General features: G+C 33.1%; 1 protein-coding gene across 2 annotated transcripts in view; it reads right to left on the minus strand.

The window, feature by feature from the left end:
• The window catches only part of LOC113403730 (uncharacterized), a 135,804-nt gene extending 115,509 nt beyond the window's left edge, over positions 1–20,295 (minus strand). For both annotated transcript variants that reach the window (XR_010309470.1, XM_064217967.1), the window contains exons 1-5: positions 20,150–20,295; positions 16,028–16,819; positions 2,929–3,086; positions 2,095–2,311; positions 1,545–1,683 (exon numbers count right to left, since the gene is read on the minus strand). Coding sequence is in view for 1 of the 2 variants with exons in the window: in XM_064217967.1 (XP_064074037.1) it covers positions 1,545–1,683; positions 2,095–2,311; positions 2,929–3,086; positions 16,028–16,819; positions 20,150–20,213 (1,370 nt within the window). In the remaining variant the exon portion in view is untranslated. The remainder of the gene's footprint in view (positions 1–1,544; positions 1,684–2,094; positions 2,312–2,928; positions 3,087–16,027; positions 16,820–20,149) is intronic.
• Between the last annotated feature and the right edge of the window lie 228 nt (positions 20,296–20,523).

Genomic DNA, 20,523 nt, shown 5'->3' on the forward strand with positions numbered 1-20,523 from the left:
GGTATCTGTATTACCTTTTTTAATCATATATTTGTGTATTATGTTACTGTTTGTTTCCCAAATAAAATAAATAAATAATATGTGATTATATAAGATTACCCTATGGCTTTGCGCGGGTATAGGCTATTAATAAATAATTTGGTATGATATATATACAATTTAAACCCTATGGCACTTAGGAATAATGTAGCTTTCTACCAAAGTTTTTTTTTATTTGATCAATACTTCCGGAGGTTACTTCCTACATACATATAAACAAATTTTACCTCTGTATAATATTAGTATAAATAAACACTGAGGGTATCTTAATTACGATCTGGTGGTGCTACTAAAATATAATTTGAATCAAATTTGTATCCGAGATTTTCCATTGAGTAATACATTTAGAACCACGACTCACTTAAAATAATCCAATATATTTTAATGACGTGATTATATTGTGTTAATCGTTACGATACTGTATCATATATTCAAAATGCATCGTAGTGTGATCATCAGTAAACTATGATTATACATAAGACATCAACGTTATGATAAATAATCTACAGTGGAACATCCAGATTTACTGGACAGATAGACTGCCTTATACTTCTCTAGGCAACTTGTTAACCATTGTGGTACTAACACTATTTTATTTAAAACTAGCGACATCCCCCGGCTCCTCACGGGTGTAATTCTGAAAGATCTTTTAAAGGTGTACAATACTGTAGTACATTATTTTGATCTATCTCGTGGGGTTCAGCCGGCGTTTGCAATGTAAGCGCAAAAAATGTGTATTTACGATATCACATTAGAAACCTCTAAAATTATCAGTGTTTCTCTACTATATTGTGCATGTATTATACATATAAACCTTCCCCTTGAATCAATATATCTATATAAAAAAACCGCATCAAAATCCGTTGTGTAATTTTAGAGATCTAAGCATACATAGGGTCAGACAGCGGTAAGTGACTTTGTTTTATTTTTATTATGTAATGCCTATCATTGGGTAGGCTAGTATTGGGGCACTTGATGAAGTGGTCACCATTGCTTTATAACGTCGTAATGCCTATATACCTTGGGATCTAGGACGTTATTTCCATGTTGTTATAATGGCTCACTCATCCGTCAAATGATGAATGGGCACTCAGGCGGGCTTGTACAAAGCCTTACACCAAGTAAATATTATGTCTGCTTTAAGTTTGTTCACATATAACACGATATTAGAATTTGTTTAATGTTAAAATGACCGAAAATGTCTTGATCGAATATGGCCCCAGCGACCTTTCAAAATGGAGACTAGCTGTCACTTGAGGGCGCAACGAACAAAGCCCATTGGAATTCCTCCTTCTCATAGTCCGATTTGACGGCAAATACAGCACGTAAGGAAAGAGTTCAGTTCAGTCTCCAGGCTGTTGTTAAGAATTTTTTGGCAATAAACTCGAATAATTTTTTTTCGTACTAATAGACTGTAGAGCTTAAGACACTTTAATATTGTATAGCATATCCCATAGAAGTTATGGTACACGATTTAATAAAATTGAAAAACTAAAATAACTTACAAATCCTCTTCATGGTTATGTATGCAATGGGCAGCGGTTAACACATGGTGCGAGCTGATGAGGGAACCTCCACACAACCAGCGAGTTGAGGCGCCTCGCCTATCTTTGTAACCCAGTAACGCCATCCAGGGGAAGTCACCTGATAATAAAATATATTTAACATCAAATAAATAAGTCAAGCTTCAGTATATATATGTACAATATATATGTTTGATTTAGCCTAAAAGTAATTGTTTATTTCTAAAAGTAATTCATTGTAAGGTGAACTTAAAGCTTGTCCGCTACACGCAGAACATGTTGTTCTGGTGTAAGTTTTATATACATACATTGGTTTAGTCGCATTACAAAAAGAGTTTCCTCATTTACTAGAAGATAGATTACTATGAAGTTGAGATTGTGAGTGAATAAAAGGCTAAATTTGACAAAGATGGCAAAGAATTTAAAATATATTTATAGGTGAATTAATTGGTCAAGGAAGTTTTTATCATAAAGTATTCCTGCCATCAATCAATATCCTCTACATATATTCAATGCACATTATAGATCTTACCTAGCTTAGCGTCAATTCCTCCAACCACTCTACTGAATGAAGCGTTGGTAACACCACATTCTGGTGGCGCTGGGAATGCGAGGAGGAAATCGGATTCCAGGGATTTTCCGGATGCCGCGTCAGGTGTTACAGGAGCCACTGTTGTAGTTGTCGTTGTCACGGGAGGAGCTGGGGTTTGCGGCGGAGTATTTGGTATAGTGTTAAGTGGGCAGCAAACCTGGAACAATGATTTTAATTACAGACCAATCTGCAACCATGACTTGGTCGATGACTTTAGGAATGGACTCGATTCTATGAGGAAAGGAGAGAAACGAGAAATATGGCTCACTTTGAGAGAGGTCATTGTCCATGTATTAAATAATAGACATAATGAAGTAAATTAACCGCATATATACATATGTATATAAAAATACATCGCATAGAATAACATTTATTTGTATATAATTAAGATCTTAATTACAATATTTATGTTGATAAATTTACTTATTTTTGCAGATATTTTGATTCAATTTTTCATTATTGTATATTTATACTAGACGCCGAAACGGTGGTAATTAATATTAGATTATACGAATCTTCGTTTGAATTCGTTAAATAATAATAATAATATTTATTGTTTCCACAAAAAAATCTTTATAAAAAATTACATTACACAGATCAAAATTACACAGATCAAGTACTGGCTATCCTAGCTAGGCTACTAAATAACCTGTGTTAAGTAAACAATAGGAAGAGAAAAGGATAAAAAGGTCGCCTGGAGGAAGATTCCGCGAAGATTACTGCCAGTTCACTCTAGCGTATGCCGCGTAAAATAACACTGCTGCTGGATATTACCTTAGGATTGCTGCCGTCGAATCCGCAGTGAGCTTTCCTTAACACTTGCACAGCAGCCGGGTTCGTTCTGACTTGCTGCAATAGCTTCACGTACGTCGGGCACGACTCTATAGATATGCAACTTCCAACGCCCCCTTCTATTGTTGCACATGATTCCTCTGCAAATAGAGTATCAATTAAAGGCTTCCTCCAAATATTATCAATAGGGTGATTATTAAAACAAAGCTGGGGATCAATTCTAAGGACGTGTAACGCTTATGATACGTTTAATCATAACTAAGGGCTATTCTACTTATTTATATCGTGGACGAGCGAATGGACCACCTGATGGTAAGTGGTCACCACCGCACATAGACAATAACGCTGTATCAAATATTAACATTAGTTACATCGCCAATGCTACCAACTATGTGAACTAAGATGTCCCTTGTGCTTGTAGTTACACTGGCTCACTCAACCTTTAAGCCGAAACACATCAATATTGGGTACTACTGTTTGGCGGCAGAATACCTGATGGGTGGATGATACATATCATATCGTATAATCGTATTACGATATAACTACGACCGAGCGGCAGCTGGATTATATTACAAGAATAGGTTAAACGGCAACGATAACATTTCGATTCCATTGCGAACTGACAATTTGTTAGTAGAACTGGCGAACTTTACTTCATTCGAATTTCAAAAACTTTGATGTCAGATCGAGAGATTTTGTTATGGTGGGGAACGGGCAAATGGAACTCATGATGGAAGTCACCATTGCTCATAGACATTACTATCTTAGTTCCCACGGGTACGTCCCTTGGGCCTGTAGTTACGCTGAAACACAATAATACAAAGTATTTCTGCGGAAGAACACCTGATGACAGCTAGGTGCTAGCCCAGCTAAACTTGCACAAAAGCCAACAAGCAATGTTAACTAACCACCCACTAAACATGTTTTAATTGAAGCATACGTCTATATTGTTAATTAAATTATTAAACTTCATTAAAAGTATACACCTTGCCTAATTGCCTCCACTGGTAACAGGAGGGCTGGTTAGTTTTTTCCCAGAGGAATTGCGATTCAACGGCGAAATGCTGCTAGCATTCTTGCCACCATTCCACGCGGTCAATGTTTATACAGTAATAAACTATTCTTAATTCATATTTGTAAATATTTAAAGAGTTAATTTTAATAATTCTTATGTATATAAAACCTATTGAGGCAACTGTATTTTTAATAGACTAGCTGATCATGTGAAACGTTACTACTTCGTATGTGAAATTACCTTAATAAGTTGACTATCATAATCCAATGCGGAATGATTTCAAATCAAACTAGACCGCGAGGTTATGTACATAACAATATATGTATATTACACGTGTTATTATGAAATATTTAAGTGTAGAAGGAACTTAAACAGGATACGACATGTGTGTAACAGTTGTACGACAAATTGTCAAGGCGACTTCCGACAAAGAAATATAATAAATCATAAATAAATCTCGTCATATAGAGCGAATAAGTCATTCGTGGCCATGTTTGACATTCGTAAGATTAATTTTAAATGTACATATTAATTGTTATTAGTTGCCTATTTATCGGTCACGGGATTTTTGAATTTGTTATTTTAAAGTCAAATATGTATGTATATATGTAATAGGGGTTGGTCCTCTGGTCGACTCTCCGCGTCACGGTAGCATGCGAAAGCGCCCGCCGAAAAGACAGAGAGGGTACCGCTAGTTTTTTAGTAGGTATCCCGGTTTACTCAAAAATAAAAATCAAAATATACTTTATTCAAGTAGGCTTTTACAAGCACTTTTGAATCATTCATCATTCATCACTGTTCTAAGTAAAGCTACCACCGAGAGGAACCAGCAAGAAACTCAGTAGTTACTCTTTTTCAACATCTAAAAATACAGTCATGTTAGTTAAGTACAATTATATATTTATGTTATATATCCTGCCTGGAAGTCAACGAGCATTAACTCCACGCTTTTTTATCATCTATATAATCTTGTATCGAATAATATGCCGTCTTTACCAATGTATTTTTTACAAATGACTTGAATCTATGAAACGGCAAAGTTAAAAATGTCTGGGGAATTTTATTATACTAGGACGCACTAATCGTCCTGGGCACCAGTGAGTCCCACATCCCATCCCACCCTACTTCTTAAGAGGGAAACGCTAAATGTGTTTTTCCAGCGAGAAAAAATAATTGTCATCAGACGTTAAGCACGACAAAGTAGCCTATGTCCAACCTTGGAGTCCAAGCTTGATATCAAATTTATCTAATTAGGTTCAAAAGTTTGGTCGTGAAATAATAACACACAGACAGACAGAGTTAATTTCGCATTTGTCATATTAGTATAGATATTGCGTCTATGATGTTATGTTCTGGAAGATCAATGAGCCACAATTACTAGCACAATGGACTAATTCAGGTGACAAAACTACGACAGCAATGCGATTTATGTCATGAAATTTTGGCAACCGAGTTACAGTGATACTCCATTTTATACTTGTATACTATAAATTTTATAAATTTTGTAGACATTGTTCTATATCACATTTTGCCATTTGAGTTTCGAGTTTCAAATCTCTTCATTGAAACTGAAGACTGACTTTGAAGAATTATCTTGTTCGTATCTATGCTTACGCTTTATCATGATATGTCTATGTGATTGTGATGTCTTTAAGACCGATTTCGATCTCGGTGACTTATGTTCAATTGGAACAATATTACAACTAAGTACTACTTAGATAATATCCCGCTCAGTACAGTAGATACTATTAGGGATTTAGGTATTATATTTGATAGTAAACTTACGTTTATACAGCACATAGACTCTATTGTTAGCAGAGCTTCTAAAATGCTGGGATTTGTAATTCGCAATTGTAAAGTTTTTAGGAAATGTCGTACAAAAATAAACCTATATAAAAGTCTGGTTGTCAGTATTTTGGAATACGGCAGTATCGTCTGGAGACCTCACTTTGCATACCATTGTCTCAGAATTGAAAGAATTCAGAAGCGTTTTCTTTACCACTTAGCTTTCTCAGTTGGGAAATCCAGATCACTCGCAACATATACCGGGAGACTTACATATTTTAATATGCAAACTCTGGAAGACCGAAGGGACATATTGGATCTACATTTCTTATACAAAAGTATTAACAGCGTTTATGACAACCCGTTTCTTGTGTCTATGTTTAATTTTAGAGTCCCTAGATGCCCACGTAAACCCGGGAACTTATTTGAAAAGCCTTTTCGCAGAACTGTTTTGGGGAACAATTCACCTGTGTCGCGATTATGTAAAATTATAAACGATTATAAATGCTTGGACCTATTCAGAGATTCGTTGCCAAAGTTTCGTAAAAATGTAAAAAACTATATTATAAATAAATAATTATATGTAACAATTTGATATGTTTGGTAGATTTTGTTTATTTGTTTAATTTCATAGGATCATAGAATTGTTGTTTTTATGTATAACTATCTCACACTTATTTTCGCATGCGGTATTCACCTTAAAAGGTAATGCATTTAGCAATAAGAACTTTGTAACTTAGCATAATTATTACTTTAACAGTGTAATTACCACTGGTGAATCTTAATAAATAAATAAATAAATAAACAACTTCGCTGGTGCACCTTGTTCTGACTTAAAATGCGTTTGCAATCGTTCCAAATCATTGTAGGGTATTATTTTTGTAATGTTACATAAAGGGATAACTATGCATTACATTACATTACATTAGCAAGCTGTAAATTTCCCACTGCTGGGCTAAGGCCTCCTCTCCCTTTGAGAAGGTTGAGAAGGTTTCCAACACGCTGCTCCAATGCGGGTTGGTGGAATACACATGTGGCAGAATTTCGTTGAAATTAGACACATGCAGGTTTGCTCACGATGTTTTCATTCACCGCCGAGCACGAGATGAATTTTAAAAACAAATTAAGCACATGAAAATTCAGTGATGCTTGCCTCGGTTTGAACCCGCAATCATCGGTTAAGATGCACGCATTCTAACCATTGGGCTATGCACATTGGACTATTTAATAGTCCCCTCGAAAGGATGTTTAGCGACTCGGAATATTGTACGAGAAATCAAACTTTGAAAGTAATTTTCTCACGCTGCACAGCACATTTATTGTCATTTTTCTCTCGTATCTTATTTCTGACACACACATATACACACGCAAACATACAAACGCGTCGTTTTACGAATATATATCGCCAATGTTTGGTGACCATTAACCACTTGGCCAACTTGGCTAACTCGGACTCGTATAAATCAAGATCATTAATAAAAATCGTTCCATATATTACAGGTAACATTCTGTATGTATCATAGTATGTTATAACACGTATATGTTAAAGTTGTCAGATGATAGTTAAACTTCACACGGGTATAGCATATCCTTGTAAGAATTTATCTCATTACTTGAAAATAATTTACGTCAAGACTTAGATCCGGATTACATTCGAACATTTTGATGAAGACGTGAAAATTAAACGAATCACTCATGAGGACGATTCGTTTTTTAAAAAAGGAAACAAACATTGCAGACGATAGATGAAATATGTAAAAGCAAATATTTAAAAAGAACTGTCAAATATATCAAAATGATATTTACTCTACAGAAAAATACAATTGATTAAGTGTCTTCCAAATTGGTGTTATTCAAATCCAATAAGCCATAACTTTGCTACATTCAACAATTAAAGCACATCATAAGAATACAAGACTATCCTCTCTAATAGTATTACAACGTGTATGGCTGTTTCTTATTCTTTAGCGCATTAACTATAGCCGAGATGGCCCAGTGGTTAGAACGTGTGCATCTTAACCGATGATTTCGGGTTCAAACCCAGGCAGGCACCACTGAATTTACATGTGCTTAATTTGTTTATTTATTTTATTTATTTATTTATTTATTTATAATTCATCTCGTGTTCGGCGGTGAAGGAAAACATCGTGAGGAAACCTGCATGTGTCTAATTTCAACGAAATTCTGCCACATGTGTATTCCACCAACCCGCATTGGAGCAGCGTGGTGGAATATGCTCCATACGTTCTCCTCAACGGGAGAGGAGGCCTTAACCCAGCAGTGGGAAATTTACAGGCTGATTATGTTTTTATTATTTATATGCATTAACTACTGAACGGATTGTAATGAAACTTTACAATAATATAGCTTATACATCAGAATTACACACAGGCTATATATAAAGAGATTGTGTTAATATTATCTGATAGCCAACACCTAAAACGCTAGCGAAGGTGTGCGCGAAAACTAGTAGGTAACAAAAGCATGCTCTAGGCTTCTTCATAATGCTGTATTTTTTTGCTAAGGATTTTCTGGCAGGATATATAAATATAATAGATATTATTTAACATACCAATAGAATATTCCAAACGCGAGATTTATGACATATAAATAACATTTGACATCGAATTCTCGCGATATCGTTGGTCGAGAGTTTTAATAATCTATGATATTTTTATGGATTAGCGTGTCTACTTAGCATATATGGGAACTTCGAAAGTGAAATTAAAGTCACAATAAATATACACTAAAATGGAATGGAATTGTATTATGTCTTAATATATATTAATCTTATTAAATTATAAAATAATAATAATAATAATTAATCCTCAAATTTGACGATGCAGCCTGGTTTTAAAAATATACAATACACTAAAATTAAAAAAGAACAAATTAAAAATAAGATACGCCAAGGGCGCGGACATCAAGTTTGTGGAAATAACAATAAAACATTTTAAAAAAATCAAGAACTGTCCGCACGAACAATAAATATTGGACAACATCACATACACTACTCTGATCCCAATGTAAGTAGCTAAAGCACTTGTGTTATGGAAAATCAGAAGTAACGACGGTACCACAAACACCCAGACCCAAGACAACATAAAAAACTAATAAACTTTTTCTACATCGACTCGGCCGGGAATCGAACCCGGGACCTCGGAGTGGCGTACCCATGAAAACCAGTGTACACACTACTCGACCACGGAGGTTATACACAATATTGCTGAGCTATTAACAAATCGCACATATATACGTAATATAAATATATCGGATTTTTACGAACCTTGTTTTGTATAGAATTACAGACTATTTAGTACTAGTTTTCGCTCGCATCTTCGCTCGCGTTTTAGGTTGATTGTCAGGTAATATTAACACAATATCTTTATAACATATAGCCTTTATTTCATTCTGATGTATAAGCTATATTATTATTGTAAAGATTCATTTATATAAACATATGTCCTAACAATATTATTGAGGATTTAGTTGATATCTGAATGTGCTGGATAAAAACCATATATTTCTTGATTTAGCGCTTAAATATAAAACCGTTTTACAAACACAGCACTACCGTGTAGCCTCGTAAGTTATATTAATATATGAATAATATATTTGTCTTGCAGTTAACGATGGTCTCACGTTACAAACGACGCGTCAGTTACAAAAACGAACCGTAAACAATTCACGTATCCGCATAGTGATTCGTAAATATATGATAACCGGTTTCAATTGAAAAGTTACATCCCTATGTTTCCTGCCGAGGAAATAGTAGGTTAATGTATGTCAGAAATGTTTATCTAGGTGGTACGTCTTGTGCAAATTAAATTGGTAACATCTCCTCATCATATATTCTGGCGCTGAGCAACAAAGAGTACTGAGTCCTTTTGTGTGTCGGTTTGAAGGGTGAGTGAGTCAGTCTACCTACAGGTACAACGATATCATATCTCAGTTGTCCAAGTTAGTGGAGTATTCTCGATGTAAGGTAGAGTTGAAATTTCGTACCGCGGCAATTACCTCGGGCAGTGGTGATTGGAGCCACATACTAACAAGTAAATAAGACATTGACCGCCCGCTAACTTACGTATGGGAAAAAAATACATATATCATAAATTAGTTAAAAGAGCCGAGATGGCCCAGTGGTTAGAACGCGTGCATCTTCTTCTATGATTTCTGTTTCAAACCCAGGCAAGCACCACTGAATTTTCATGTCTTAATTTGTGTTTATAATTCATCTCGTGCTCGGCGGTGAAGGAAAACATCGTGAGGAAACCTGCATGTGTCTAATTTCAACGAAATTCTGCCACATGTGTATTCCACCAACCCGCATTGGAGCAGCGTGGTGGAATATGCTCCAAACCTTCTCCTCAAAGGGAGAGGAGGCCTTAGCCCAGCAGTGGGAAATTTACAGGCTGCTAATGTAATGTATGTAAAAAGTTTTCAGTGTTTCAAGAGCGGCTAAAGAATTAATACGAGACAAAATAACAAAGTCAATCTCTCATGAATAATTATTATTAGTTTGGATTTTCGCAATGCATGCAGATTTCCTTGTGAAGTTTTCCTTCTGCGTAAATACGAGATGAATTATTAAAACTAATGATAGGTTGGAACTGCCTAGACACGAACACAGAACCTTCGGCTTAGATTAGCGTGCTGTGTGCACTGAGGCATATCGTTTCATATAAAAATTTCCAAGTCTTTTCTTTAATAATACATACATATATGTATGTATTATTAAAACGTTACTATCGCAATGGTTTAAGGGCCGCCTAACGTGCGACGCCCAAGGGGAGCTATTGTCATCCCCACTCCTAAAACAAGCTTCAAGCTTAAATGGAAGGTTAAATAGGAATATTAGAAACTCCTTATAATGGTGCATTGCTACTATTCTATTAAATATATATAAATAATCTAACCGAATAAGAATTACAGTCAAACAGGTCTTCAATTTACATATTCTATGACATTTGCTAATAACTCTGCTATGTTATGTCCAACAAACACATTAATATATCTTTGTTATTAATTTAGACGTAGTATCATCAATTAAATATCAAGATTGTTTATTTGTCTTCGTATATTTAATATACAAATACGGGAGGAGCCGCGGGCGTTGCATCAGGCATCGTTACATCTCTAGGGTCATCACACATAACCCCCAGGAACCATTACACCTTTCTGAAGGTTTTTAATGAACGAAAACACAGGCTTTACAAATAAACTAAGCTTTTAATATTTTATTTTACATACTATTGTTAATTTTCGAATGTTATGTAGGTTCAGTAGTTAAGATATAAGACTGCTTATTCAGGCTTTTTGTTCAAATATTTCCAATTTCTACTTCTACTAAAAATTTATTTGTATGCAAAGAATTTTCTCATATTTTGTATCGTTCCTTTTTAAAACTCCGTACTTCGTGATATATAGTACAAGTCACTTATAAAAGCACTAATTGTAAAACCATATGCGTGACAGTTTGGAACTTATGACGCAGTATGTCAAGGGGGACCGGATTTTAATTCCAGTTTATTATATAATCTATTAAGGCTTTACTGTTACAAACCGCTTCATACGACGTTGTATCTAATTATTTTTAATGGAAAATTTTATAAAGACACCGGGACCCTTAGTGGACGCTTTCTTACCAGTAAAACGAATGCAATTAACATCTCCGTAACGAATGAGAGGCTTCAGAATGCGTCATTACCTGATCAAAGCAAAGGTTAATATGTCACTGATATTATTCATCAGTTATTAGTTAAATCAACCTTCAGTTTCGGACATCAATGTCAAATTAACAATTTAAGCTGAATTGCTATTGGTCGATGGTAGCTGATGTCGTAATAATCGACCAATGAGCGTTCACTGAGCACAAGTGTAATTTATTTACTCCGCTCTCATTAATGGTTGCTCAATTTATGCAGCCCTAGTCTTGATGTTGTATTAAATAGTTCAAATTAAAAAAAAAAGTATTGAAGATGGAAAATACGTTTAAAAACTGTTATATGTAAAAACTATTTACATAAAATTTTAAGTAGCTTACACGTACTTGTTCTTCTTATATTAAAAGAAGAGTGCTCACATCACTAAGCTACTAAGCTAACATACGTTGTGTTTGCTAATTCCAGTCATGGCGCTCATTTGACCTGTTAGATGACCAACAAAACCTTGACTACTTCAAACGTATAAATATAGCTATGAGGAAAACGGACGACCGAATTTTGTTAATAGCAAGTTTTTAGTGTTAATAAATTCAAATAAAACTTGAGGTCAAACCTCTTACAAGCAAACGTAATAAAAATGTACCTCGTACAAATACAGCGATCAGTTAAAATAATGATTTAGTTTTATTATTATTACGTTACGAGCATCCATCTTTGTTTCGCTGGAAAAAAGAGGCACTTTAAAAAAGGAAGAGTATTATACAGATTAAAAAGATATCGAGAAATTAACCGTTAAATATTAAAAAGTAATTTATTTAATTCAGCACAAATACACTAAAGATCTATTAACGAACAATGGGGCGCCCCTCCGCGTTAAATAATCAACGTTTTATAATAAACTTAACAAAAATACAATCTGATTTGTATTTTTTACAATCCTTACTCTTAGTCGTCTCACGCACACTAACACATATTGTAATCATGAGCGTCACTCATACTAATGCACGCCGATAGTAATTTAGCGCAAAGGCGCGCCTTCGAGAGTAAATAGATCTCAAGTCTATTTCAGTCGAAGTAGAAATAATGATAAACAAACCTTAGCTTTAGAAATTTCATTCATTTTTCTAATAGCTCGGCTATGTTGAGCTCTACTAACAGTCCTTGATTAATATTATTTATAGTACAACACTATTCCACTGAACGACTTATATCCACTTTAATTTTTCTTCCAAAGTTCCAATAACAGCTTCGTTGAAGTTGAAAATGCATTTCAAATCGAATCCATAATGAATATCATACCAATGGTATCGCGACAAATCAATGTCAAATGTTGTTTATTTCACTTTTTTTTTTGTTGCTGGAATAGACTATATACGGATAATTTGGACTAAATACAAGGTTATATTTTCCCATTTTTAAATTTCAATTTATAAATAAAAATGGAACAACTGTTTTAAGATTGACAACCGAGTACACGTACGGACAGAAACGAAACAATTTAGCATCAGTAAAGTTATGTATAAAAAAGTTCAAAATTATAAAAAAATAATGTAATTGCGTTGAAAGGACATATTATGATATGTGTGTTAACTGTTACTACCTACTTCTATTTCGTGACATTTTAATTTTAGTTGTAGAAAGAATTGGTGATTGTACAGGGAAGTCAATTTGGTCATGAATGATTCATATCGTTCGAATGATATTCCGGTTGTCAGATTGTTTATTATTTTTTTATTTTAACAGCAATTATATTTCGTTATTTGCCGTCGGTAGCCGGGGACAGTTGAGAATACACCCGCGTTTAGGTCTTGGTCGTTGCTATTCATAAGAAATAGCTTGTATCCTTCGTAGAAGTTGAAGCTTCCTTTATAGCAAATTTCATAAAGAAGACCATTGTGAGAGCAACAGAAACAAAAGCCATACAAAACAGTTGCTTTATTATTTGTAACATTAGTATAATATACATCTAAAATATTTGTTATTCTTCTACGTAAACAATAAAAAGTTTTCTAAGATTCATTTCAGTTTCTTATTTGTGAAATAAGTTTATTCGTCATTAATAAAAGTAATTTAGTATTATACGGCTATTAAGACAGGTTTAGCTTCAAAGTTCAACGAACTATATTAATCTTGGATGTGTTTTAAGTGCTTTTTTATCTACAGCCATGAACAAAGGAAATCCTTATTGAGCTTAAGGAAAAGAAATATTTATGAAAAAGCTGTTAACGTATTAAATACTAAACGTATACGTTTGAATTATAATTAATAATAATGCAACACGTCATGGTTTTGACAGCGGCTTTTAAAAATAATATTTTAGTACCGTTTTAATCACTAAACCGCACACGATTATTGTCATTTGTTGTGGTGTAGAATAAATAAAATTGAAAATTAAACATTGCAGCACACACCATAAAGTCTATTTTTGCAAAATCGTCCATTCCACTTCTATATGTTTCAAAGAAGGTTCTATCCAAATATCAAGACTATCTTAATTCGTTTGATCGAAACCTCGCGAGTCAGAAAACATTGGTTTTTAATAATTGAAATTCAAATCAAACATCGCGGCTTAAAAAAAGCGAGATGGCCCAGTGGTTAGAACGCGTGCATCTTAACCGATAATTTCGGTTTCAAACCCAGGCAGGCCACTGAATTTTCATGTGCTTAATTTGTGTTTATAATTCATCTCGTGCTCGGCGGTGAAGGAAAATATCGTGAGGAAACGAAATTCTGCCACATGTGTATTCCACTAACCCGCATTGGAGCAACGTGGTGGAATATGCTCCAAACTTTCTCCTCAAAGGAAGAGAAGGCCTTAGACCAGCAGTGGGAAATTTACAGGCTGTTAATATAATGTAATGTAATTGAAACTATTATTATTCAAGTAGGCTCTAAAACTTTATGTAACAATAAATTTATAGCTACAACAATTATAGTCGGTTATTCTTTGTTGAAAAATCTAAATAATAAATCAAACGTATAGTGTAAATACAATATATTCAAATGAAAATCTCTATTTATAAAAAATATTTAACTATTTATATTCAAATGAAAAATATGCCTTTGAAACTATCGGCCTTGCGATAGAGCTGCTCTGTTAAAGTCCTAACGCTAAGCGTAAACTTCTCTTTCGGATTTTTTGTTCGGACCCTAATTAAATAATTACTTAAAACTAGATTTTTTATCTCCTATAAAAGTATTTCTATAAAGTCCCAATGATGTCGTCTAATATAATAGAATTTAAATAGTACAATTATAGCAATGACGTCGTTCACGAAGGTTAAAGTCACTAGTGGTTTTACATCTCATCAATGCTAATCAAATAAATGATGGAGACATTAATATGTTCGTCCAAACGTATTTATTGTATTAGGTAATCGGTCACAGAGGAAAATACATGTTGAAAATCTTAAGTACACGATTGTCAAAATGATTGAATGAAGCGGAGACGTCTCATGCGGTGATTCAGATAATACCAGAGCTTTACTTATTTTATAACGGTAAATATGTATTTTATAAATGGAACGCTGACGGGTAAACGGCCAATTGAATGTTTTTTTTATGGCATAAGTTGGCGGACGAGCATACGGGCCACCTGATGATAAGTGATCACCAACGCCCATAGACAATGACGCTGTGAGGAATATTAACCATTCCATACATCGCGAATGCGCCACCAACCTTGGGCACTAAGATGTTATGTCTCTCACTCACTCACCCTTCAAACCGGAACACAACAATACTGAGTACTGTTGTTTGTCGGTAGAATATCTGATGAGTGGATGGTACCTATCCAGGCGGGCTTGCACGAAGCCCTACCACCAAGTAAATGTGGACACGATCTCTCATAGACAAGCAATATATATTCACGAGTAAAGTAAATCGTCTGTATTGCTCAGTTCCAATTTTAAATGTAAGTAAATTGAAAGCATAAGTTATTTGAGGCACAAAGCATGAAAACTGAGCTCATTATTGGTAGTGCATTGATAAATATATAATTTTTTATTGTGCTAGGGTTTCTGACCAAAGGAGGTCAAATTTACTAGAAAAAAATTTACTAAGCTGTCTAACTAAAATAAGCTTAATGTAATTTAAGTGTAGATTTGTTATATAAAATCTGTCATATCGTTAAAGACACAACACTACGTGTACATAAAGAAACATAAGTAACATTTAAGTTAATAAGTAAGTTGGTATTACCTAACATGCTTTAAATCTTAACAAATAATAATAAAGTCGATGTTACATTTACGAATATATCGCAGCGAATGTTAATATCGTGACGGTTTTTTATTAAGAAAATATATATTTTTGTGATTTTAAAAATCGTTTTCTCGACGATTCGATCTATATAATATCGACTTTAGTTAGTTATATACATTCCAAACACTCAAATAATTTAATAAAGTTAGCGTTGTCAGTAATCTTACCACAGTCCGCATCAATCTAAGTAAGTATAATTAATTAAAATGATTATCACAGATTAATCTTTGTTTAGTGTCGGAACACAGACCTATGTTCCTCAATAGCCTTACCGTGCAAATTATAACATATGAGAATTATTAATAAATTATGGATGTTAACAATTGTTATGGACTATAATATTAAAAGTTATTACTGAATAGTCCTTGCGATCCAAAGTTGAAATTGTTTCTCGATCCGGACGGAGGCACTGGAGTCAGTTTGGGTAAATCAGTCGATGGAGGCAGTGGTGGCGGAGCTGTCGGTATTCCATTCTTGTTACTGAACAGATCATCCTGGCCTTCTTGATTACCAAACGGGGCAGAGGTAGGTTCATTTTTTGCTGAGCTTTCGTCAGGGTTGTTTAGAAAACCTGTGTTAGGTTGGTCTCCATTGTTCTGAAAACCATAACCGGTTTCGTCTTCTTTTGGAACATTAACTGGTTTTAGGATTTCAGGCTTTGGTTGTTCCGGTTCAAAGTTAACATTATCTTGAGGGATGTCTGTTTCACCCCCTCGATTAGGAAAACGAACATTATTGGGTGGATTATAGTCCGGTCTATTTTGTTCATATTGATTGTTGTTTATAGGCCTGTTTTGATCATATTCATTGTTTATAGGCCTGTTTTGATCATATTCATTGTTTATAGGCCTGTTTTGATCATATTCATTGTTTATAGGTCTGTTTTGTTCAAATCCATTGTTGTTAATAGGCCTGTTTTGTTCAAATCCATTGTTGTTTATAGGCCTGTTTTGATCATATTGGTTGTTGTATATAGGTCTGTTTTGGTCGTATTGGTTTGGTCTATATTGATCGTATTGATTTGGCGGGTCTCGTTGCAGATTGAAAAGATTATTCAGCGTGTTCCTCACTCCATTTGGATTTGGTAAGAAGTTCTGAGTAAAACCAAATGTAGGGAATCGACGATCAGCGCGAGGATTGAAGAATCCTACATAAGACAATATATTTTTAGTTTATTGATGTATATACGGTGTAACAATAATTATAACAGTTATTTCTTAATTCTTACAGATGTTAAATTATGAAAATTATCACTTATTGAGATTACATGTGTAGTTGTAGTTTAGCTCTGTTAGACAATAGATAGCGTGATAATCGTATCGGTAATTGTTTACGGACAAAATCAAACGCATAAAATTAGCTAGTGTATTAAAATTAATACAGTAAGTTTTTTTTTTTTAATAACAATCATAGAAACCGTTCAAATAGGCAAAGGTGTACTTTTTTAGGTGAAGTACCGAAACCGTCGTTATTAAAAAAATCGTTATGTTTACCGAGACTGTAATATACGTAATGATAAATTCAAGCACAATTGTACATCAGTGGATCGTGTTTAGGTTATTACCTATTATGCCACACAAATAATAATACAGTGTCTGCATCATCGCTTTTTATGGTGAAGCTAATTAACTTTTTTCTATTGACATACGACACATTGTAACAAATAAAACTTACAATATAAATTTAAATTAAAAAATTAGTTGAGTCAACAATGTTTTTTTTTTTTATTGTTTGTTTCCTTTCAATATTTAAAACAGTCAATGTCTTCACATAATCTATTACATTATTTTTTTTTGAAACATATATTTTGACATCTTTTTATTGTGCAAGAAATAAAATTGTAATCACGAAATAAAAGATAAAACTTAATTTAAATTCTTAGTATAAATTTGTATATGACAATTACTTATTAATTTAACCTATTTGAACTATAGCTGTAAATCTAATATTCCCGTAATATTGTAAATAGAGATTTAATTTGTCTCGACATTGGTATTTCCAAGATAAATAATTATTACGTTGTAAATAAATACAATATAAACTCGGTACACTCCCGCGTTTTTTAAGCTACCAACCGGTTCGGTTACGTGGTTTACAACATCAATTTTGTCCCTATTATAGTCATTGCCGCCAAAACTTTTTAACCTTCTACTCGTATGATTCACAGATAATACAAAATTGTATTTTGTTTTTTTTTTTTTATTAATAGCTTTTTTATAATTGCCTAATTTAACAATATTGATTTTAAATGATTGATAATTATTTAAGTATAATAATATGAAACAAAAGTTATTAATAATAAAAACCTTTTTATGAAATCTTGAATTCCATTAATCGGGACTATTAATTTAAAAACTTTATATATTGCTTGGTAATAAAGTTGTTTGGGCAGTTTTTAATTAAGATCTTAGATATTAAGATTTAAGACATTAAAATATTGAATGATCGAGTTTTATGTATTTTCGTTGAGTTTAGTTATTTTATTTTAATTAAGCTTTATTGTTTTAACTACCGGTTAAAACGCGATTCGTCGAAACGAAAATAATTGTTATATTCCTTATTCGTTGTTTTTTTAATTGAACGTTTTAGCCGGTTTTTTTTCTACGCATATATGTACCTATTATAGGCTTTTTTTTAATTTGTTTAATGTGCGAAGGTCATTGAGCAAAAATTGACATATTAAATACAAATTATGGAATTTACAAAAAAATAAATATATATTTAAGTATCTTAAAAAAATAAAAGTATTTTTTATTTAAAATCGAGCAAAAATGTATGCCAATTTACACTTCTAACTTATAATTACATAATGAAATGCAAAACCCATGAATGCTATAATTGTGTCTTAATTAGCACTAATCACCACAGTTTTAACCTGTTTAGATTATTTTTATTACGTTCCTTTTAAATGTGTATCAATTGCAATTACTACCGATGTAACGCAACTGTTATTTTTTTAAATTTATTTTTAGTTCAGTGTTACTATGTATTTATGGTATATTTTTTAACTTGACTAGTGATATGAGATTTTATTTTTAATTACATATTAATAATTAACAATATTCAAATTAATGGAACGCGTTATTTTAAACGAAACTTTTATGAGTTATTCATATGACCAAAATTTCTGACACTTTTTTTTTTTAATTTTAAGAATACAACACTGACGTTAACTATTTTAAATGAAATAAAATAAAATATTTATTTAAATAACATATTATAACTAATTTAATCGACCATGAAAGAAAAATTACGTTTGTTATTATTAAAAAAATCGGATTATTATCAGTTATTATCATACAAAAATATATGGAGTACATATTCATCGATAAACAACTTAAGTGAATTAATTTACAATATATAGTTAGGTGGTTGGGCAATAACTCATGGTAAATGATCATCACCACCCATAGACTGGCGCTGTAAGAAGTATTAACCATTCCTTACATCGCCAATGCACCTCCAACATTAGCAGCTAAGATGTTTGGTCCCTTGTGCCTGTAGTTACACTCGGTCACTCTCAAGAGGGACTAGCCATATGTGTACAGAGGTGTGCGCTACACAGGCGCAATATCTATTCCCCTTATCTGATGAGACGACAAATCCCACACGACCAGAAAGAGTTAAGCGTAGTATCATTGGCAATTTGTGAAACCCAATAACCTTAATGATGGGGTTTGGACCCAGTATCACTGGATATGTAAGTTAGCTACAACTGAAGCAACTGTCAAACTAACTAAGTAACCCCCCCCCCCCCTAAAATAATTATAAATAAAGCAATTATGGAAGCTAAACGATTTATCATATAATTGATTAATATCTGTTGAATTGTTCTTCTTTACAAATTACAGTAATTATAAAATTTTAAACGGCAGTTGTTTACCTCTAATAGGAAGATTCCAATTGTCAGGATTTTTCCTGTCTTAAAAGTTAATTACAAACAATTTTAGTCATATACATAAATCACAGTATCCCAGAAATCTTAACATATCTCCAATAAGGCACTATTAGCAATAATATTACAATTATTTTAAACTTTAAGCTTATATGAATAGTTGTTTAATAACTTTATCACATTTTAAATTTATTTACAACATTTGACAGAACTAATAAAATAATAGATCTTCTTTAACTTAATTTAACCTTTTTTCCATAAAACTTTGAACGACTCGACTAATTGGAGCCAAGAATATTTGCATAGTTAAATAACTTAAAATATAATAATTTTAAAATAGTGTTACGAATTATGAACATTACTTAAGTAGGAAGTTAAAATAGAGAACACGATTAAAAAAACCAAACATTATTTATAACTATTATGAATAATAACTACAAAAAACCCTTAATATTTAATTACCATAAACAAATAATTGAAACAAAAACAAACTTCATCTATTCTCAATATTAAACATTCTCAAAATAGAAACGTCTATTAAACCATTTAAACAAAAAAAAAACACCATGAAAGTAGACTCACCAAACTGGCCGGTAACTAATTGTAACCACAAACAAACACACAGAAATATGGACACACCCGCCATTATCAAACTTAACACTCTTTACAAACTCTTTCAAGTCTAAAAAGCGTGCGTCAGCGCCGCGTTCGATAAACTTGTGGCGAGATCTTGACTGATTTTTTAATATAAACGTCCGAGGTTACTTGTACTTATTCAAATGTCCACTATACTGACCGGAACTTCACTTCCAAGGGGATATATTGATCAAAAAACCCGTAGTGGTCATCTGAGTAATTGTAATTTTAAATTAAGTATGTTTTACACATTCACATAGAATTTTTGTTCATTATTTTATTTCTCCACGGACATGCGTCCGCTCGTTTGATTGTAGTAT

This window comes from Vanessa tameamea, chromosome 20 (assembly GCF_037043105.1).
Source record: "Vanessa tameamea isolate UH-Manoa-2023 chromosome 20, ilVanTame1 primary haplotype, whole genome shotgun sequence".
NCBI classification, from domain to species: domain Eukaryota; kingdom Metazoa; phylum Arthropoda; class Insecta; order Lepidoptera; family Nymphalidae; genus Vanessa; species Vanessa tameamea.